At 44.0% G+C, this 23,479-nt stretch overlaps 1 protein-coding gene across 1 annotated transcript; it reads left to right on the forward strand.

Moving 5' to 3' along the window:
• Positions 1-5,052: 5,052 nt before the first annotated feature.
• On the forward strand, positions 5,053-23,370 carry LOC111265502 (lachesin; the record flags this gene model as incomplete). Its single annotated transcript, XM_022842238.2, is given in 9 exon segments — positions 5,053-5,186; positions 14,485-14,692; positions 14,892-15,047; positions 16,334-16,462; positions 16,603-16,808; positions 17,042-17,132; positions 18,079-18,177; positions 19,018-19,101; positions 19,244-23,370. Coding segments are annotated over 9 exon segments (1,155 nt in total). The 5' UTR covers positions 5,053-5,087.
• Positions 23,371-23,479: the final 109 nt, after the last annotated feature.

Below are 23,479 nucleotides of genomic sequence, written 5' to 3' on the forward strand. Positions count from 1 at the left end.
TATTTCGGGGGGTAAATCACCTCCTTCTCAAGTCAATATCCCTCCGTTCCACTCTCGCTCCGAAGCTCGAAGCCCGATCATGTGACGTTGAACCAACATCTTATGAGTTTCGTTAGCACTTTCCCCACACCCTGTATCAAGGCATCCTCCTCCAAAGCACTCTAGCCTCTCTCAAAAGGGACCTACTAAGACAGCAAGCCAGTAATAGACGGACGGAGTTCCAGCTGGCCCGCGGCATGGACGCCCATGGGCCAACTACCGTAAGCAAAAAAATTGTGTCTAAGCTCCACAGCCCGGAGCTTGCTTTAGGTTGCTTTGAGGTTCACCGTATTGAATCTGCGAAAGATACACAAACACACGTACACACACATATACACACGAACTTGCAAACGCGCACAAGTACCCATGGGTTGGGGATTCAATGCGTCAATGGTTCGGGGACAATACACCCTTGCCACACCGCAGCGGGTTGTGCCGGAATGAAAAAGGCCTACTTGAGGCCACTACGATAGACGGTTAAGTAGAGTAGCGTGCGTTTTCATGCCGGGCGGCTGTTCATGCCGGTGCTTAGTTAGGAGCCTTTTCACATTTAGGAATAGTGGGTAAGAAATAAAGGGGAACTGTTAAATAAATTTACATTGTTGATTGGTATTAGCTCGAGGAATTCAATGAGTAGGACGCAATCTACACAAGGTCAAGCTAGGAATCCCACTCAGCTACTGGACTAGCGATATAGGCCAACAGCAGGCGGACGAGAAAGTTATATGGCTGTATCCGCTGTGTGAAGTGATTTTTTACCCAAATGCTCGGTAACAAATCTGGTAGTAACTTGCCCTCACGCGTCTAAATAAAAAAAACTTAGTGCCTTCCCAGACATTTAACGTTTTTTTTATTATATGAATGAACGTATTGTGTCAGCATAGTTGTTTTGTGATTAAATCGGCCTGCATTTTGGAAGTTCAGTAAATATTGTTAATTTAAATGCTCAAAGAATGTTACCACACCGGGAGCGGCTTTGCATTATTTAGCAGAGTCGCTTATATTCATAGTATTATATGATATCACACATTAGAATTTCTAGTTAGGATCGCGATGGCTTATAAAATTTGAAGGCCGATTTATCTAATAGGTGAGCCGCAAATTTTCGCTCCTCGTTACCGCATTACCGATTTCCATTAACTAGACAGATCATATTCCTTTACATTTTCTTGTCCCAACGTTGCTCCATAGTAAGCAGGTAGAGTTAAATAAGATCTGAACAAAAACGTGTTTGATTAATGGCAGCCTACGAAGTTAAGTTCAAGATTCTCGCTTGCCACCTTCAGTATTCTTCGTCGCTTATCCCCCTTACTGCCTACTCTCTTTCAATTCATCCTTGCCCGATCAGGCTTAGCGTCTTCGTCTACTAGCCTTTTTTAAGATTTGCCGCCTTTGTCTGCGCGCCCTACCTGAGTTCGTGTGAAAACGCAGTGGTTCGCTTGCTGTACTCGGGTGCAAAACATCTAACCATTGGCAAATCGTTCGTCAGATGTCGGGGCCCGTCCGTGCGTGTACCGCGCTTATTGCCAATGCGGAAAACCCTCGGGCGACAATGTTTACAAGATAACTGGTGAAGGGTCGGGTAGTCGGTTGATGCTGTCCTTTTGGCTACTGTGATGACGCGTCTGCGTCACAGAGGAAACCGGTTTGCGCGTTTGACTGAGGTGCCGACCAGGGAATGGGAATATATAGGGGTTTGAATCATCGGGGGAATGGAACATGATTTACGAGGTTTCCGTCGGAGCCTCTCGGAAGAGGGCGTTGTAAACGAGTCAAGAATACTGATGAGAGCAGATGACACTAGTCGGTGAGGGGCTGGCTGCCCCGACGAGCTATAGTTCCTCCTCTAAGCCCCCAGTAAGTATTTCAGGGACGTTTGGTGTGCGCTAGCAAGTGGTAGCACTCTACCTCCAATTTCCGATTTGTACTGTCGGGCCACAGACCGATAGGTTGCCATCTTGTTTCGTGGCCTAGACGTTCCTGGTCCTCTTCAAACAAAAACATGTTCCACCACTTGAAAGTCGATAGCAGTTGTTGCTGACTGAAAGACCAAGCACGAAGCAACGATCGATATCGAAGCCGCAAGCGATGCAAAAGCAGAATTTGGTGATCTGGGGTGAGAGAACAGGAAGAAAAATGGGTGGAAACATCTTCGAAACGCTTCTACCCTTTTATCATCTACTTTGGCCTTTAGTTGGCCCCCGCTTTCCGATTCAACACACATACACGCACACACACACACACACGCCCATATATATGTATATAATATATAGAGCACTCATCCTGCATCATGATGCCATATATATTGTTGTTATTATTATCTTGTTGGCAATATAACAGCCCAGAAGATACGAAGCAATGCAAAAGGGGGAGGGGGTACGCGGCCTACTGGCGGCTAATTGAATTCAACACATGCGGTGCATCCTACTTGCCGATATTCTACGTTGGGTCTGCTAAGCTTTTTCTGTTGTATCTTTGGTCCTCAGTACTTGTCTTTACCTTACTTGCTGCCGCGGGTGTTCGGCAAACGTTCCGTTTAGGTTCCTCACTGTACAATGGAGCGCTCCATCATTAAGCAGCTGAGAACATGGCAGGTTCATGCTGTTACGATGTTTAACATGGTAGGTACGCTATTCGATATTGAGGTTTTGCTACTTTTTTTAGCCTAAACGTGTGACGCCTCGTTAAGCGACTGTGACAATCAAAAACGTTCAGCCTTGTAGTACATATTGAATTCGCCAAGCAATTAAATTAGATGAATATCTACTGTCTACAAGAATTTATTTTACTTAACTTAAATTACCTTATACTATAGAGAAAGGCCTTCTATAAACACATAGACTCGTTATCACAGGCTGTCAGTGAACGATTCAGCAATTCTACCCGGCGCCGGCATTCGAGTGCATAGCCTGAATAATCATAAAGGTAAATATAATAAATGCACATACTTCTTTTATGTACATTGTATTTCGGCTGCGCTTCTTGCAGACAGCATTTTGTCACTGAACGCCAGAATGACGTCGTGTTGAGCGGGCCGTGCTGAAGTGGTACGGAAAATACATATTATATGAACAAAATGCACTTTTCAGCCCGGTTTGCCCTTACCGAGCGCTTTTCCTAACGACGTCTTTGAAGCCGTTCTTACTGCGAGAAGGCGCAGGATGACACCGCATCGAAAAGAGCTACGTAAAGTGCAACCTTGGATAGGACCAGTTCGCCGCCAAGATCTCGTTACTTCCGAAGTCGCTGCTCCAACGAAGTAGTGGTGGTAGTTCTTATGCGACCTTAATGGTCTTAATGACGTTAACTCGACCTGGTCAAGGTTTTCTGAATTCGAGGAAACGGATCTTCATTTCCGTCCTCGGAGCGAGTGACGCGGTCCTTACGTAGCTGTGCCACGGACCCTCGCGACTTATCGGTGTGGGACACCGACAAGTTGAAAGCAAAGTTAGTTGGGGAGGCGCGCTTTGCTCAGTGGGTGAATCTAGCAGAACACAACCGTTTCGGCCATTGATTTCACTTGCACTTTGTATGTATGTATGTATGTATGTACATTTGTATTTTGTTTAAGCGGATAGTTCTAAACACGTCCACAGTAGATAGTACATAGTCGCATAATTTTGCGATGAACAAATGCTGAACAGAACAATGAACTAAATAATCCAACGTATTATTCAATTCATATTGCTTCCAGACGAAAATGATGGGCATGCCACCCGGAATTGGCATGGATATGCCACTTCCGGGTGATCTGATACATAAAATGATTTTTACGAAGGACGATTTTTAGGCCAGACTGGAATTTTAAATTCACCGCAACTAAGGTTAATTGCATTGTAACAGAGAATTTGTGGTTAATCACTGATACTGGTAAGTTAATTTACAGTTACCAACTGCTAATAATTAGGTGGAATAGCAAACAACTTTATAGTTAGGCAAAAATGTTGTATCAAGCAGGTGCACCCAAATAGATATATGCAAACTTCAAGTAGGCGTTTGGCATCGAGTAGCAGGAGATTTACTGGGATCGCTTCTCGTCATTGAATGTAAGCTACGATTGTATAAAATTAGTTCGCTTCGTTATATGTCGTTTCGCTGCCATCAGCAACGCCATGAGAATGTATATAGGAGTTGAGCCCCGTTGGCTGGGTAGCTTCGCGCTTTGACGAACCTCGATGTCATGACGAGTCAGCCCTTTCGGTTTGAGCCGGCTGTTCTTCCACCAAACACCCCATAACCCCTCCGTTTGCTTCGTGAACTCTCACTCCGCGCATGATTCTGCTGTTCCTGGCCACTTCCGTTATGGCGATTTTGTTATACCTATGTTAGGGGATGCTCACGTTTTTGTTGTTCCCTATCAGCATGAGCCAAACATGGACCTCCTATGGGTGCTTACAATCGTAAAGGGATCCCTTGGTATCCCCTTACGAATTTGTCAAACATGGGTCGGACCGATGCCCGTTAAAGCCATCCTTTTTGAGCCGAAAACGACCTTTTAGGAGGGTCGATCGTCGATAGCCGCCAGTCGCATACGTCAGCAGTTAGCAAACCACGCAGGCAACTGCTCAGCTGCCTTTAGCTGAGCCTTTTAAGTGCATCGCGACAGCAATGGGGCAATCGCACGCACGGATTTAGACACAAACAGAAGGACACACGAAGGCACATCTTCATACACATTTAGTTTGCGATGGAAGCTTACTATGACATACTCTCATGAATCAGCCTCAAACCATAGATTTTAGTTTTCAGACCGCTAGTGTGCAGCAATATATTGTTACAACTATAGATGCAATGATCTTTATAACTATTTATTTAGACTAGAGCTATTCTGATTATATACTTTGTAGGGGTACAGTGGTGGTAGTATTGAGGTAAGACTGAAATATAGCGTTTAAGTAAGGGTTCCTGAATATAAACACTGGGCAGGTTTAAATCTCATTTACAAGATGACTAGAAAGGTACTAATCGAATAATGATTTACTGATCTTTCAGCGTGTCAAGGTGATTCACAAATCACAAACAGTGCTGCAAGTGGAATTAACACCCCGATGGAACCCGATTTTGCCGAACCCATTCAGAACCAGACCGTTTCGACGGGCCGAAAAGTTATTCTATCGTGTGTGGTCGACAACCTCAGCAGCTACCGGGTATATACGTAAATCTTTATTCTACCACATATAAGTTTGCTTTTATTTGACTATGGGTGATAAGTAATTCTACATACAACGATAGGTAAGAACGAAATGAACATTTGATCTAGAAATAGATAATTTTTCGCCTATCAAATAAATGGCTCGCTAACTTTTCTAGACAATATGACCGACCGAGCACACAGGCGTACATATGATCCAGTTTTTTGTATGATCAACTATATTGCTACTATGTACATATACTCCACGTATATTCGTAAATAGGAGCAAAAGAAAAACGTAGCACATATATATATTATCAGTGATGGGTAATACCTATCATCCAATTCCTGTTCCTGTATCTGCCTCCTTCCTAATTCACTGCCAGTTGCCCTCAACTTTGAGTGCCTAAAGTGATCCACACTCGCTTTAGGGTGTCAAGAGCCGACGTAACGATAGGACAGGGCCCGTCGTCGTTGTCTGTTGGACCTATAGGACTAAGAGGGAGGGGACAGACGACAAGCAACGTTGCGGTAAGCTAGGGGCGGTCCCGGGCGGCCACGACGTAATTTAATCCCATCCTCAAGTGGCTTTTGGAGGATGTCGACACGACATGAGGTCCGGAGGGCGGCAATAGCCAGTAAGGATGGATGCCAGTGAATCGATGAGAAGGACACTTCTCTTCAATATAGGCTGAGGATAGTTCTTGAGTTGTTTAGGCTGACAGGTTTTCTCGCTCATTCCGGTAGAAGGACTTATCGTCGACACTTTGCCCTACGTTGCCTTTTCAACCATTATTTCGCGGTAAGTACTGCCAATGCTGCAGTTTGTCGAAGTGACGAAGTTACTGGGGGGCTGGCGCTGATGCTAACGTCTATATCAATTACATGACATTGGTGTGGACACGAATCATCAAAATGAGAGCTTTAACCGTCCGGGTCTGCAGTAAGGAAGAACGAAAGCGCAGATTCTACAAAGTCCGTGATCTTCTGTACCCTTTCTCGTTCTCAATTTTTTTAAAGAAACGGGAAGATTGAGATGACAACTGTCTGAAGTGATAACACGACTAGGTGAGATCGCCGTCTGCGGTCTGTCCACGGTTAACGACCCTCACGACGTTAGATACGTATACGTTCCTATACAACGTATACATATGTATGTATAGGCGTGAAGTGTAGGATACTCCATTTCTGGGTTGATGGTGAAGGGTTACTTGGCTACAGGATGGCCGCTTGAGTTTAAACTATCCCAGAGAAGGTAACGTGTGGATGTTCCAGGTTTGTATTTACCGCAACATGAAAGGGAACTGGATCATACAACCAACTAGACAATAAAAAAAACGGTTATGGACGTCGTGTGCTGCCTCCGCTAAGGCCCGTGTCACCGCCGCAGCTGGGTAACACAGACGTCGTTAGATGTAGTGGGAGAACTACGTACGATGATGGTATATGAGGGGAAAGTGGGGCCACTGCAGGGAGGGTACGCACAACGAAACTGTCGGCGAAAGGGGACAATTGAAAGGCGCTCTCTCTAGTTTTTCATCGCTCCTTTCTATCCTTAGGACTAGGGCAGGAGATTTAGACGGACGCTGCCTATAGCTCCAACCTCTTTTCTTTTTTGGCCTGCGCTGCTGTTACTACTGCTGGGAAGCTAGCGGCACAGCCACTGTTACCACCGATGCTGGCTTCATCGTTGTTGTGGTCGTCGTTGTCATCCATGTCGCCGCTTTTCGAGAGGGCGGGGCACGGTCCCACGGCCAGTTGGGCCTGTAAAGTTTTTGCGGTTCCCGGCCATCTATTTGGATACAAGTCCGCAGAGATGTGTCTGCCTCTGACCCCGGCAGCTTCGCCGAATGCGCCGCTTGCTGTTCCCTTAACTCGGCCGCAGGAGTTCCTCTCGCTCTTTTCATTCTTACAGTCTCCGGGCCTCGACTCCCTAATGACCGGATATTCTCGGGACAATGGCTTTTCCGAGGCAATTCACACAGTGGCTACATATCTCCTCTTTATATATAGCACTTCGCCGCTTATTATGCATAGTAACAATCGTACGCTAGCTACACGATATGCTTTTCTAGGGCTAACGACAGGATACTCCTACTATTTCACATGATGCCATGGTTATGTAACTGCAGCAAATAGTATTATTACATATGTACAGTTGTATCTACATATCCTTTGTTGGCAAAAGTTGGCTAAATCCTCTATATCGCACATGCGTTACATTCTCGTTGTTACCTTTTACGTGGTTCCTCATCACAGAGACAGCACGGCCTTCAAGAATGTCAACACCCTAACTTTATGCCATGTTAATCGAACGTTCGCAATCGCTGTCACATCACGGACTAGGAATTTAACGCTATTTAAGCATTGCATTGCTTTATTTGATTCCTTCAAAGCCGGCAAAACTACGTGTCGCCAACAATACCCTTGCCGTTTGTAGATTACTCCAAGGCGGTCCGATTCTTTAGAGAAAACGTAGCTATGTTTCAAGATTTGCGTTATCCTTTTCGCCTCGCGTCGACGTCTCAGAAGCAAAATTTGAAGTTCAGCTTGTGTTGATCTCTGAAGCACGAGTGATTCTTTCGTAATTGATCTACTGCGTTTTCTTCAATTTTGCTTGCACTTGTTCTCACGATTTGGGTTGTTGTAAGTTATAATTTAGATATAATTTTAAATACCTGCATTATCACATTCAATCAATAACAGATGAATTGGTTTAAAATTAATGAAAAATAAAAGAGAGCTTGGCAAATATTGCTGTATAAAAACGACCAATTTAACCGTAAGGTAAAAAAATCAAATAGAACGATGACTTTCGGCGTAAACAGCTTTTCCAACAGGGACCCATTCGGCGAAGTTTAGATGGGAAAAAATCGAATCCAATTTAACAATTTGCAGCCGTTGGCGACGCTTCACTAGATATCTTGCCTCCAACGGATTGTTACTCCTACATACGGAAGAGATGGGATTTACGTAGCAGAGGTTGAACAGCAACAGCTCGTGTTGACGGGGCTGTTTGATACGAGCTGTAGGGATATTGGGCGCTCGGTCATGTTGTAGACGGTTCAAAACGGCCAATGTCTGCCCGCCGTCCGTCATAACATCGAATAGGGCGTTTTGCAAGTAGGAATCAGAGGCGGCGCCCGCGGCGACTAACGTTCGCAGCGACCTAAAGATTTCAAACATACCGTGAAGCTCGTAAAAGAGCCAGTAGTCAGGTTTTCGACGACGAATGCTTTCTGAGGCTGTTTCCAAAACTAGATAAGCGAGCATGCTTACATAGAGGATTAACAAAAAAAAAAAGAGCTAAACGTTGTTTGTATCGTTACTATCTGATGAGACGAATCTGACCGTCTAAGTAGTAAATATGAGTTTTCGTTAACGATTATTGTAAAAGGAAGGTTGCAGAGGTGCGCATTCGGTATGAAAATCAATAAATCTTCAATTAGCGGTACCTGCGTGTATCATCGATACCGCATGCGTCACTGATGTAAATATACATATGTGTAGTTCGATTTTTTTCAATTTTTTTCATCGAGCCATTTGCAGTGTTAGTAGTCTGAAGTACCAGGTCAGTATTAAGGAACGAGTGGTCCCTTCTCTATGTTTGTTGATGAGACTGCTATCGTCACCGCGCCTGCATCGAGGGTAGACAAGTGAGAATGACCTAATAGGAATTCCTGTTCCCACAGGGGTGGGAATGGGAAAACGACGAAGAAGAAAATTGCCGTCCGCCCACAATTCGATGCACATCGCATATTACTACTACACTGCGGCAAGAGGACGAAAAGGAAGATACAACATGCCAACCCACTGAGACAGCCATTGCCAGTCAGCGACTAGCAACTGACGTAGCGAGGCACTGTGTTCTTCTTCGAGTGCGCTCTTCCATTCTCCTTTGGCTTTTTGCTTTGTGGCAACAAAAGACGTCTTTCGTAGTCTCAGTGGCGTTGCCGTCACTGTTTCCCGGTTCTGTCCTATCGGCCTGCTGCTACGTACCATGCCACTGCAGAAAAATACCACGAGAGCTGAGAGACGCTACGTTGGCGGCGCGCGAGGCGTACGTAAAACACGTGGTTACTGACGTCGAAATAGAGAAATTCCTGCGCGGACGTGCCGGCGTCGCCTGGACTCATTTCAGTGTGGTAATCTCTCGACACCGACAATGGGTATATAAAAGAAGAACAACAGCAAAAAACAAGCGACCTCGGAAAAGGCATCACGGACGCCGTTGAAAACTCAACTGATGTGAAACGAAAATTCGAGCCAACAAACGGTGTCGGCCGAGAAGTACGGCAAGGAGGTTTTCTGTTTCTTGCTTTCTGCTAAAAGTCACTTTAGTCTTTGTGGACATCTGTGCTCATCTATCTATGTGCATGGTACCAGCTGTAACACTTCAACAACGATAGAGCAGCTGGCAGCACTGCCGATTCCTGCCCATAAGGCTCTTTATAGCGCTCTCGAGCAGAAAGAAAGTCCCGTTCGGCCAGGCGGACTTGTCCTGTCGGAGCCCTTACAACAAGCCGCCATGGGGAGCACAAAAGCCACTTCGGTCCTTCTACTGGTATCGAAAACGGCGTCTCGGTGGTCGGTGTAAACGCCATCCACAGTTTGGAGCGAGCGATGGCAGAGAACCGACGTAAATCATGCAGGATAATTTTTCACTAATTTGCGTCGTCCGTTCTGTTAGACTGCTGCCTAGTTATTGTTAGTGTTATATCGTTATTTTGCTTGGCTTCCTTGAAACGCGAGCAGAGGAAACGGAAGAGAGCAATAAAAGAGTAACGGCAGGAAAAACATAAATAGAAAAAATCTGAGGTAGAAAAAAGAAATCATGTCGATCCTGAGTACATATCCACGACTACAATTTGTACAATTTTTGACGTATTTGCAGTTCAATTTAAAACAAATGCTATATTGGTTATTATGTGAACATACGAAACCTCCATTGCATAATTAGCGTCTTGTGATGCATAACGTAGAAGGATATAACAAGCCAAGCGGGGTGTGAGGACGAGACAAAGGTGGGAACAGGAAAAGGCCGATGAAGAGAAAACTTCAAAAATTGTTCTCACGTTCCACGAGGCGGTAGCACCAGAAATAGCCGTAGCAGCTGCACGGTTCGTCGCCGGTTGTCAGCGATCCCCTGTGGCCTGCAGGCACAGGATCGTTTGCTGTTTCTTCAGCGTCTTTAAATATAATATATCGAGGATAATTTGTATCGCTTAACCTTTGTCGTCTCTGTCTATGCCGCTGTCTCGTTCAAGGGCTTTCTGTGCTTGCTTCTTCTTTTAGGAGCTCAGACTGACGGGGAGCCCGGGAAATGCTGGAGCTGCACCGGAAACGAGATATCGGAGTGAAACCTCGAGCCGAACAATCGCACTTGCCCATGTAGTTCCAGCGTTTTACCCTACGAGCTTCCATTCCGACCTCTTTACCTACCTTGGCTACGACAACTCTTCTTAGGTTAGCTAATGTGAGCATGGGATTTTCCGCTCTGGCGATGCACTTGCTGACAAGGCTTCGGCCTTAGAGTCGTTGCTGCTGTCGTGACCGTTGCAGGAGAGGATGTCGACAGTTGGTGGACATTTTCGTTAGGTCCGACCTAAATTCTTACTCCTCGGCGAAATGCAGCAACTTAAGTTAGCGTTATGATCCCGTACAAACACAAAAAGAGAAATGCGCTATTGTATTATCCGTATGGCTTCTATTGTTGTTGTTAAATATAACGGTGTGCTCATTGTTCAAATTGTAGTATTTCTAGGATTAATACTCATGCATAGAGATCTGCAAATCAACATAAAGGCGTACAGATACATAAAATATTCATGTAATCGCTAAATTTACGCAGTCCGCTAGGAAAAATGTACTGCGCCTAGAAAAAGTAAGTAGTTCCCATAGACATTGCTTTTAAGAAGATTTGCAAGCAATGGTGCAGAGTTAAAGTAAAACAACTGTTCGTTTGTCGCAGTTGTGCTTGAAGAATCAAATACGTTTTCTTTTTTTTTTTTTTTAATGATCAACGACAAATAGGGCGCCTGTTCTTGTTCTGTATTGTTTCTTTTTTCCTGATCTTTTATATATTTCCAAGGATAACTATAAGGAGCCATATGCGGTGCTCATATGCTAGTGGAAACCTGTGCTTTTGACTGGTAAACAAAATTTACTAGACTCAAAGTGGTCGTCGCAATTTTAAGCTCCTGCTAACGAACAATAGCGGCTCGCACGAGATATGAAATGGTCGTTTCCACAAATGAAAATTAATGAATTCAGTGCATCGGTCGATCTTAGCACACAAACAATAAATCCAACGCCCACCTCCCCGCAATAATAACCGGGCCAACAATCCTGATAGCTTTTCTATTATGCCTTTTGCTGTATAAGTGTAGTAAATGTAGTAAGATATCATACATTAGCAATGAATCCGACGATGGCCTGACGTGGTAAGAAAGCAAAAAAAGGCTCATTATTATTGAAACGTAGCTCTGCATGGGGAACAGCTTGATGTAACCGAAAATCCTTTGCCGGCACTATGGGGTGCGGGAAAAATAAATTCTCCCAGCTTGGCTGCTCCATATTTCATCGAACTTATTTACTAATAAACAATAGAAAAATGTTTACCCCACTAATGGGGGGGGGGGGCAGTTAGAATTCAAACAGATTCAATTCAACATAAAATTTTGCTCAGTAAACTTGCCTACATACGCACATGACAGACCTTCATCGAGCAGTTATTTAATAGGAAAATAATACAAATTATCTAATAATATAATAAATACTTTATGCCAGCACTGTATAAAATAAATTGTCTCTAGAGCAATCCAATTCAGTTTGTTAGAGGTCAATTCGCGCACGATCTGGTTATACAACTGCTTGTCACTGGTACCAATGAAACTGAACGCACCCCGCCCGGGACTTAAACTAGCCATATCTGGCGCTTCATACACGATGGTTTGGCCTTCCATATTACCATTCGAGGCCTAGTTCGCGACCTTTCCTCTGTTGGGCTGTAACTACCCTCGCACCTAGAAACTTTTTCAACTTTAGAAGCATAAAGGGACATGACATAAAAATTGTCGAAAAAAAGAGAGGTTTAATCCAATGATTAAAAACTACGTGGCGGCTTACCCATTATAGGCAGTGTTGTAACAAACTGCCTCAACCGGCTTATACGCCCTTCGTCTATTCTATTGCCCAACTTCCTTGTAGTATCCGCTTAGTGGTTGAATGGCCGCGGTGACACCTTACAATCTTTATCCTCATCTATGTCTGAACAGTGTGCCAGGACTAGTCGGTAGTACTTCGGAGGTTTCTTTTAGTCGCAATATGCCCTTGTAACCAGAACGAAATAACAACACAACGACAAGTAGGCGATGACACCAACAACACCGTACAGGTCCCTCGAGACGTATTTGCCACAATTATGGTCGCCTGCCCGTTTGCCGTCTGGCTAGACAGAGCTTCTCGTTCCACCCCTCGTCCGACCAGTCTGGCGGTTAAGGTTCTCCTTGATCTCAAGCAGCAGATGCTGTTGTAGCCGCTTGCCTAACGCTGCGCAATACTAGTGATCCTTTCAGGATGCTTAGACAGTAGTACGCCAGGACAAAAGAAAAGTGCTAGGAAGAGGGAGTAGTGGCGGGCCAAACGCCTGTGGGCCTATGAGTGGAACGGGACAGCTTTGCTAGGGAACCTTGGATGAGCACTAGACCGCGGTAGCGACGAGACCTCGAGGGACTGTAGATTGCAAGCGAGCGTGCATTAAGCTCGGTGGGAGGACGGAGAGACGAATTGGTGACGGCGACGGCGGTGGCATTTTCGTACAACATTGTGCAAACGCAAGGACCTGAAGTCAAAACAGTATCAACGGCATCAATGAAAGCATGAGAGTGTGGTCCCAGAGGCGAAACCAAGGCTGGTTATCGAGGGGAGATCGTGCGCGAACGTAGAAGCAGCTACGCCAGAGAACAAGTGGGGTCATGTGGTAGATCACTGTGAAGATGGCATAAGGGGAAGCGGAAAACGGGTATCATAGAGCGGGCAAGCTTGGTTATGATCAGGGCTGGGCGTGATTAGATGGCCAATCCACGCCACACCAGAGCTAGCCCATTAACTCGAGTGCTCAGGTCCTCGTCTCGACACCATACTCTCTGCTGTTTATGTGACAATACGTCGGCCAGCCCTGAGTGTGGGGACAGCCACCCTCTAGATGATTTGACGTCCTGCGTTGAGACAGAATCACAGGTTCATGCATGGGCTTAGGAAGGAATACTGTTATTTATTCTACAAAACGTACCTATACAGCGTGGGTGGAAACAATGAAAGAATACTATTTTCTACGTGCATCGTCACGTACTAATTAGATTGGTAGCCTGTTTCGACAAAGGATGAAGTAAAGGGATTTAATTCTTTTTGACGAAGAAAAAAAGCCCTAAAAAAATACGAACCGGACCAGGGTTTCCAGCGGTTGATAATCTCCAATAGACGCCGAATTGAAGGTAGCAGTGCAACTCGATTCGGTAATAGTATAGTTGTTATGACCGACCATGAGCGAAAGAGCCTGATTCTATAGTGGTAGAAAAACCCAATAGCGAACATGTGGGAGTCTGTGCTCTCTCCCGGCTTACGGACAGTGGAGATTTTCAGGCAGGAAGAGTCGGTAGCAGACAGCTTGGGAGGAGATCAAGAGGGTGTTTAATTTGATCTCCATTCTCTTCGTTTAATGAATTAAATTTTTTTGCTAGCCTCATGGAAACGAAATGTGGAAGGCTCAGACGTTTCCTGAAATCCGTTATAAGACATCGATGTATACATAGTAACGGCCGTAAGTGTGCTTTCATAGTGCATACATATGTTCACTGCTTTCTATTCATTTAATTTTATAATTACTACAAATTATTGTCCATACGAGCCGAAGTGAGTTTAGCGTCATTGAGGTCACATTAAGAAAAGTGTACAATTTAGATGGCTCTAAACTATCTCCGATTCTAGGCGCCATTTTGAGAAGCTTCCGTACTTAAGGATGTTTGTCATCTTTGCATCCTTCCCTGAAGCAAACAAAATGTATTGTCACTTGTTTGAACTTAGGCCTCGATGAGATACTATGTTTTTGTGATTTACATTACAAACGTGAAGAATCGATTTGTGAATGTTTGTCTAGATGAAAGTTTATTATTTCCGTTGTCTTATTTGCTCATCCCTATCCATCAAAATTTTCATTTTGTGTTTTTTATTAGCTAGCAGTTGTAGAGATTTGTTGAGCCCACTCGTAAATTTGATATCTCTTTTGATTTGCCCCTTACTGGCAAAATCCGCAGGTCGCGTGGTTATACGTCGAGAAGTACACGCTTCTAACTCTATCCAAAACGGTAATCACCCATAACAACCGTTTTAAGGTTACACACAATGGGCATCGGACATGGAATCTCGTCATTAGCGATGTACAGGAGAAGGACAAAGGTGCATACATGTGTCAAATCAATACTTCGCCAATGAAGTATCAAGTCGGGTACCTCGATGTTGTCGGTAAGTAACTTACTTGAGAAATGCAACAAGTTGATTTAGTACTTCGAAGTAACCAACTTTACGTGTGAACTATATAAAGTCGATTCTGCTTTGTCTAGCGTTCGAATACTTGCGAGTCAACGCGTCTGTAGAATAGCAACGGATATTTAATGCGCAATAGTTAACTAAATGTTATCTTAAAATGGTCGTCGTATTTCAGTTCCACCTTCGATAAAAGAGGAAGAGACAAGTTCGGATACCGACGTTAAGGAGGGAAGCGATGTCTCCCTCTTCTGTGCGGCCAAAGGCATTCCGGAACCAACGCTACAGTGGCGCCGAGAGGACGATCAAGAAATGCAATTAGATCAATTTAAAAGTCAGTACAATCAGTATAATATTATGTACGTATATAAACGTATAATGATCCCTTATTGAATATTCGTGATATTATCTAGCCATTCATTTGCCAGTGATAGATACAGGTTTAAATTACTAGATAACTTCATCCATTAGGTCAAGACAAAGATAACTTTTTTTCATTTCTAGCTATTAGACGGATCATAAAAAGTAAACCTTTTCAAATTTGGCGCGCATCACTATCACTCGACAATCACTTAAACAATTGTTCTTCAAATAGAAAGATATAATGAATAAGAAGAATACAAAGAATGTCTCTGGTAAGTTTTTGTATACAGACGATCCCGCGTCACCAGGTTTAGTAGTACGCGCACAAAGTTCAGGTGACCTTAACTAGATTGACTGATATAGCAAACATTTTTTGTACCATTGAAAGGTAATAATACAGAACAATACCAATAGCTAATGAATAAGACACTAAGAGAATTTCCGGTTGCACTAGTTACACATATCAGTAATAGTAATAACGCAAAGATGCTAAATTGCGCGTTCTAAAAATTTAAAATCATAGCAAAAATACTGCCAAAAATAAAGACTAACGGACAAAACGAAGGTAATAAAATTATAGTTCTCACCTATTTTAGTCTATTTATTGACCTAAAATGTCTTCATCGCATGATATTTAGCCGCTCATTGGCGTTTATCTATCCATGCTGAAATAAGCAGGGTGAACGTTCCGGTATCGTTAGTCAATGGCTGAAGCCTGTATCAACAAAGGGCCGGAAAGATACGGACTACCCAAGCATAAAATGAGCGTCCATAGCCGGACATCACTTCTAACGCATTTGGCCTGTCCGAAGCCTTCGTGGCCTTTAACCCTTCGTTGTTGTTGGTGGCTGTTGACAGTTCGAAACAGGAGCGGGTGATCACTGTACGTGTGTGATCTATCACCGCCCCGATAGGGTCACCCATTTCGTTAATAAGCTTGGGGCCCTATTCATTGGACCTGCTTTTTTAATAAGCTATGCAAATGTTGTTTTCTTGGTGAGATACGCGAATGATCTTATTCTTTTTAGAGAATTGACGAATTTTGGCAATATAGAGCGGTGCCACCTCCGTAATCACCGTCTCACTATTTAAGTGATGTAGAAGTAACTTTTTTTTCTGCAAATTCCCGACCAGACCCGTTGAACAGATGAAACTTTGACCTAATAACAACTTAGGTTGGAAATTTTCACAGGTGAATGTTAACGTTTCTTAAATAGATGATAATTTGGATTTTTCATTTTGTCTTTCACTCTTTAGCTAATGCTGTGAAGGGACCATGGTTAAACATCAGTAAAGTGTCCCGGCTCCATATGGCAGCGTATCTTTGCATAGCTTCAAACAATGTCCCCCCTTCAGTCAGCAAAAGGATTAAGCTTGACGTCCAATGTAAGTACAATGTTGAAATGCTTTTGACACAAGCCTAGATAGACGCAGATCACAAATGTATCACATGAAAGGACTCCACCGCCGAGAAGTCCACCACTGACCCATGGGTCCTGTTTGTTATGACATTTTCGGTACTTTAGTTGCCCCTATGGTTTGGATTACGGATCAATTGCTTGGACAAAGCGTCGGCTCCTCGGTGCGTTTGGCGTGCAATTTGGAATGTCACCCACGCGGTCTTGCCTACTGGACTCGGAATGGAGAGATCATATCGAACGGGTCCGCAGGCGGGCGTTTCCTGGACGAGATTCATCCTCTTGGGCCATATAAACACATCATGTATCTTGAGGTCTATTGAAATCTGCTGATATTGGTTTAAGCTATACAATGGCTGCAGGAACTTGAATTTTATATGAACAGTTTTATATAATAATAAGTTTACCTGTAATTTATAGCAGAATTGCGGCCCAAAGTTATACTAATACTACCTATTATATATTTTAAATATGACCTACTGCCTGTGATGATGCACATATCTAAAAGCCCCCGCTTGGACACGTGGGCTCCGATTCGTCATTGCAGATTCGGAATATCCTTCCGGAGGACTTTGGCGAATATCATTGCGTGGCAAAAAATCCTCTAGGAGAAACCGAGGGAACAATCAAAGTCTACGGTAAGCTTTGTGCTACGATTGCTTGCACCATTAACTGTATTTTGATAAGGTAACGAAATGTGTAGAACATTTATCAAAATACATTTTCTACACGATCGAGTCGGTGTCGACATAGGTGAAGTCGTGTCTCGTACTCTGTGTGCATATATAACCTTCAACTTAAGCTTTGTTGTTCCGTCACAAAGACTCGTACACACGGAAATACCTCACTTTGCTGCGGCTGTTCATTTCCCATTTTTTTTTTTTATTTACTCGATTGTCTAATAACACTTTTAGCGTAGTTCCAATTATTAAATGACTGGATGGTGGAACTAGACGCTCAGGTTGTAAGTTCCTATTTTATTAGCAGTTGGATGGAAGTTAGTTGTAGATTGTGTTTTCCATCAACGCGGACTTAGATTCTCCCAATCCTCGTCTAACTAGAGAAAAGTAATGAGAATTCTTAAAATAGCTTTTTTTTCTTGAGTCGAGTCTCCGCTTCCCACCACGAATACATCCAGACAAATCCAGTCGTGTGCATTTATCTAGTGCGCGTATTCACTTCGGACGCTAAATGAAATAGCCTAAAATAGCAGCCCTTCACAGGACCAGTCAATCACCTGTCGTCCAAATTTTAAACTTCCTCTTTTTCCGAACTTACTCCAGTCGCCTGCATGACTGAGATGTATGTCTGAGATGGATGCAACATCTTTTTGTTTATTCCTTATATCCCACCCAGCTTTTTGACTCGGCGGCAGACAGCGTAAAGACTTCTCGCTTTCCCAAGGGCCGCATGTACGTGTTTTATAACATATATATCGTGCCCGCTTTTGCGCAACATGTCGGATGGATGTTTCGTGCAGCAAGCGACTAAGCAAAGTCCCAGCATTTGCCTGCGCTGTTAGGTGTCAGGGGCTATCGGCAAGAATGCCTGAATGACAGTGCTTGTTGACACTGGATATTGCAGAAGTTCCAGCTGTTCAGACGACGACAACTCGACGGCCGGCACCCCCGCGGGAGACTAGCCGTCCGAAGAACAATGCAAAGAGCAAAACCACGCCCAAAGGTAACACCTGCCCTGCAACCTGAACAAAAACTTTACTGCCGAAAATGCGTGTTGTCTAATGCTTTCTTAACGTGCAGTAAAAAGATGGTAAGGAATAGAAGAGATAAGAGTGTCGGCCGGAAGTCTTTCAATAGAAGCTAAAAAAAAACCGTGAAAATCAGCTAGTAATGGATCATAAAAGAAGGGAACACCAGGCCAGGCGTGCATTTATTCTACAATGCTGTCACGATTTGGAAGTAGTTTGTGGTCTGATTAACTGGCGATCGCGGACATTACGCTGCAAGTAACGCGCTTAGCTGAAGAGAAAAATGACATGGTAGCTAGTTACGGGCATAGTACGTTAGTAAAAAATGTTAGGAGATGGAGAGACGCGCAGGCACGACGTTCGAGTGGGGTCATTTTACGACGCTGAGAGACCTGTCTTGGCATGATCGTGCATACTAGGCCGTTTGTTACGAGGCCAAGCAAGGTGTACGTGGCGAAACGAGTGGTTTATGTTGCGACCGCATCTAAACTACGTGTGAAAACATACCGAACCGGGATAATGAAGTAGAGCTAGCCTTCATCAGGACGATTTTGCTAGACAATTTACAGTGAATATAGGTAAATGTTACACGAGAGACATCTAATACAAAAGCAAAAAAGGAGACAAAGCCGGATTTTAACTACACTATACAACACAATTCACAGTGATTCCTCGAATGAAGACATTCAATATCTTCACACGAATAGAAGCAAAATAGGATTGCATGGTTTAGATTCTTAAGAAGTGCTTTGAGTGGAAACACATTGAAGAAGCTCCTCTTCACACCATTTATTTCCTTGTATTTTTGATTACAGAACGTACTCGAAAACCGACACCGGGGGTCTTCGATCCGGACACGATCACAAATGACCTATTCCCGCCAAATGATCGCGTACTTTGTGAGTATATATAAAAATGGTATGGTATTGATTAAGAGAATACCATTTCACGTGACAAAACGGGCAGCCATGTGTGTTAAATGTTTCCTTAAATATATTCATTTAGTGACAAAACAATCTTTCGTTTGGATTGACCTTCCAGCGAGCTACAACTCAGTCGCAAACCCAATCTGTCGGTCCAACAACATATTTATACTGGCAGTCGTTGGATACTTCCTACTCTAACATCTTTACACCGGAATGACACACTTATCCCCTTCCAACGAACCAAATCAACTTGCCGAAAGACAAGCGAATGAATAGGTAACCAATCACATCAAGCGTTTCTATAACACTCGACGGGATTACTGGATATAGCCTTCAACAGGGCGCTCAGTCGAGACAACGGACTATGTACGCCTATGTATAGAACTTTGTGTACTACTACAACTACTATAATATTATAAAGCAATTACTTAATACAAGCACTATGATACCAAAGATCGAATATGTTTACAGGCGGGTGGAGATGTACCTAGATGAAAGGGGACTAAAGAGTACGTATACGTCTTCTTCGTTCTGTTTTTTTCCCTGCCTTCATCCCGCTGTAAGATATGGACATCAGAGAAAGAGCAGCACATACGAACAGTTGATTGCATTTACCCTATGTACTATCGTAATAATCATCAGCGGTTCATTGCTGGCATGGTGGATGAGAAAACTGAGAAACAGCATTAAGTTGATAGAAAAACTATATACGAGACGAGCTAAACAAAATAGCTGTTGAGCCAACTGCCCGAAAAAGTGGAAGTGGCAGAGTGGTTCGGCAGTAAATTTTCATCCATCCGAAGAAAGGAGAGGCATGCATATCAACTCTCGAAGCTAGCCTCTGGCTTTCAGCTGTCGCAAAACGAGAAGGCGACGCGAAACACGAAACAACGAGTCGTTATGTTCGCTTGCGCTGCCGCCGATGTCGGAAGTTTTAATAGGTGCTACAAACACTTAAGGTGATGAGAACGACAAAGGAGAAAAAGAAGTAGAGAACAGTATCGGCAAAAGGGCAGTGGGATCATTATCATCATCCACAGCGGGATCATCATCAGACGTCGGGGGGGAGGCGACGATGCGAGAAGCAAGTGCCAAGTGGCTAGTAGGTAAAAATCAGCTGAAATAGCGATAACAAGCAGTAGATAGGGCAGCGGTGGGAGGACGACGCTCGTCAGGGTGTTATAGACGGTAACGGGAACTACAGGAACAGCAACGACGGTAGAAACAAAAGGTGGCGAGACAACATCGAGCGGAAGCTGGCCCTCCTGCTCGAGGACGACGTGCTTCCGGCGACAGGCCACTAGAGCGACAGACGGGCTTTATTTCTACTCTACAGCAGAAGAAGTAACTATGGCCACCAGAATCTACATGGGCCAATACTACTGCAAACGAAACAGACATGAGGGGATAGCTAACGGAGCTGGTGTTCAGTTGGTGGTTCGCCATTTGCTGACGCCTCGGTCATTGCCAAGAACTGTCGATGTCCTGCCCGCTTATTCAGGCCACAATCGTTCTACGATCATCGCATCAGACGAGTGTTTCGTGTACATAACAAGCCAACGATATAGCGTAGATGGGTACTCGGTCATAGTGAAACGAAGATGGGCAGGGGGAGGAAGGAAAAATACAGGCCGCAGCAACAACAACAACAAAAACACTTTCCGTCGGTGCCTTTGCTTCTGGTGGGTCGCATCTACTATAGTGTGCTTATTTTCTCTCTCATAAACGCGTGAATTTTTCAATTTCCCCTTAGTAAGAGATCTCAACGTTAGCGACACGTGCGTTAAAATCTGGTTTGTATTTATTGTTTGTTAAACTCTGTACTACTATTACTAACCCAACTATAATTCAGTGGAATGAAAAAATGTGCATACTTCTGTAGTGTACATATGTGTAGGTATAAATACGTGTGCGTGTTTGTGTGCTGTGCAAAAATTCTCTGCTCCATCATCTTCAGTACAATTGAGTAGCGATGTATATTCGACTAGCAACTGGCTATAAGTCGTCAATGAGGCCGGGAAAATTATGGTCCTATAGCGTATACTAGGGGCGTCCATTATTAACAAATGCAGTCGGTTGCTTGATACCAGAGACCATAGGAAAAAAGACTACTCAGACCTGCAATTTACTAGAGTACATTATACTCCGTTAAAATTACTAAACAGTATCATTGAATCTATGTAACACACAATCGCAGACCTGTGGCAAATCTGTTCACGGCAGGCTCCAGCTTCTATTGAAAACAGATCACCGAAGAGTAAATAGTATAAAGATCTCGCACTGGCAACCAAGGGTAGAAGAATGCGACGGGAACCACGAGGTTTGTTGGCTTAATTGCAACTGCTGTTCCACTGGAAAAAGAATCGATACAAGCGAAACATATAGGTGCGCATTGTAGTAACGAGCGATATGGCCGAACTGCCTTTTGAGATATTTGACCACTAAGAGTGAAAGTGGGACAAATGGAAGGAGATAACAGGATAATCGGTCGGCGTCTATGTACTATATTATATAAATTAAATGACGGACGATGGAAAAAAGTCTATTGTAAGCCAGATGAAAACTATGGGAATCGCTGGTATGTGGATTATTAATATGGTATTAATTAAGGACGAACAAGGTCTACGGATAAGAGCGCAAAAAAAAGCAAACACATTTTAGGTATTTCTGGCTGATGAATGGCGGTGTGTTGCAACCGTAACTATAAAGAGAAGGATGACAGGAACAAAGAGGGTCGCCGTGTTTGGGCTCAGCAGAGAACGCAGGTTAGGTAAAGTAAAGGGTAATTTTATTGCCCCAAGATAGACACCAAATGCGGAATAACTAGATAAATAGCGAAGAGAAACAGGAGAAGCAAGCGTGACGTCTATCGTCAGAAGTGGCACCGAGTCTGCTCAAGTTGATCTACCGACCTGGCCTTGACACGATACGACAGGGAAAAGAAGTAGCGTTTTCGCGAACAACTCTTATTTGCTATCGGCTGAATAATACTAACAAGATGAAAAGTATTAGCTTGACCCTGTTCGGGGTAGGTCGGTTAGTAGTAAATGAAAATTTAGTTTTCTACATAAGGCTAATAATGTTAACAATAAACATCATGGCACCACTGACAATAGCAACAATGAAGCAAACACATAACAACAATTAATACATCTAACAGAAAAGTCATAACAGAAAATAAACGTAGAACTTATTTAAATGAAAAGCAACAAGATACAGGGGAAGACTCGAAACAGTTCTCCTTTTGCGCAAGTCTCTCAGGCCGTCGTAAGCGGTGCGCGCGCGCGCCCCCGACGGAGGTGTGTAAATGCGCGTGGTTTGTCGGTAGGCCGTTATTACGCTTGACTGAAAATGGAAAACGTGAGTCGACTGCCGCCTGCCAGGCGCCCGTCCGTCCCCACTCCTCCGACAAAGGTCAGAGGTCGTCTAACATCGGCGCCGATGTCGCCACCACCCCAGCAACTTCGACGGCGAAAATCGTTCTAAGGTCATCCCTTTTCGCAAGCGCAGCACAAACCTGCTAATGTTTCCATATCCAGCCTCGTCACTATCCCTGCGGCTGGTAGCAGGAGCCCCTTTAATGTACCTTTGCGGTAACGCGGATTGGGGAAGAGAGGAGACGTCGTATGATGAAACAGACCCCTTTTTCCCTCTTGTTGCCTCTCGCTCTTTTATTCGACACAGCTCACCAGCGAGGCCGGCTACGTGCTTATGTTTCCAGCGACATAGCAGACAGACAGACGGCAGACGGACAACTGAACACAGAATGAAAGAGAGACAGTGCGAGACAAAGAGCAAGAGAGAAACATATATGATTAGGTAAGATGGACAATGAAGCAGGGGCACAGAATAAGCAGCAAAATGCGGAAGAGAATGATGCCGTTTAATATGTTTATGGCCATGGCCGTGTGTCTATGTGTGTGTGTGTGTGCGCCTCTCGCCGGGGTAGTCCTGTGCACCCCGTCAACGGATACCTGTTAAAGAAGAAAAGTCTCGCTGGTTGGCTGGAAGGCAAGCGGGTAGGCAGCTAGGCCGTTTTCGGCTGTGTCATAGAATGAAGTCAGGCTACTGGAGGAGGCTATCGCTCAGTTGGCAAAAAAACAAGCTGTACTGATTTACGTACTCGTCGTTTTCTTCATTCTAGGGAATGAACAACGTACGCTAGATCGCAACTAGCTCGATTACAGCGTCCGAATGCAGATTTCGGAAAAACAATTCTATTTGCATATATATATATATATATATATATCAGACTGTTCATTCTCCGTCACATTTTAGAGAAATCCCTAGTCTTCGTGTTCCTTTTATACCATGGTCTACTCTGTAGCCTTCTGTCCGACTTTGGCCACTG

The sequence above is a fragment of the Varroa jacobsoni genome, unplaced genomic scaffold (genome assembly GCF_002532875.2).
Source record: "Varroa jacobsoni isolate VJ856 unplaced genomic scaffold, vjacob_1.0 scaffold_976, whole genome shotgun sequence".
Taxonomy (NCBI): Eukaryota; Metazoa; Arthropoda; class Arachnida; order Mesostigmata; family Varroidae; genus Varroa; species Varroa jacobsoni.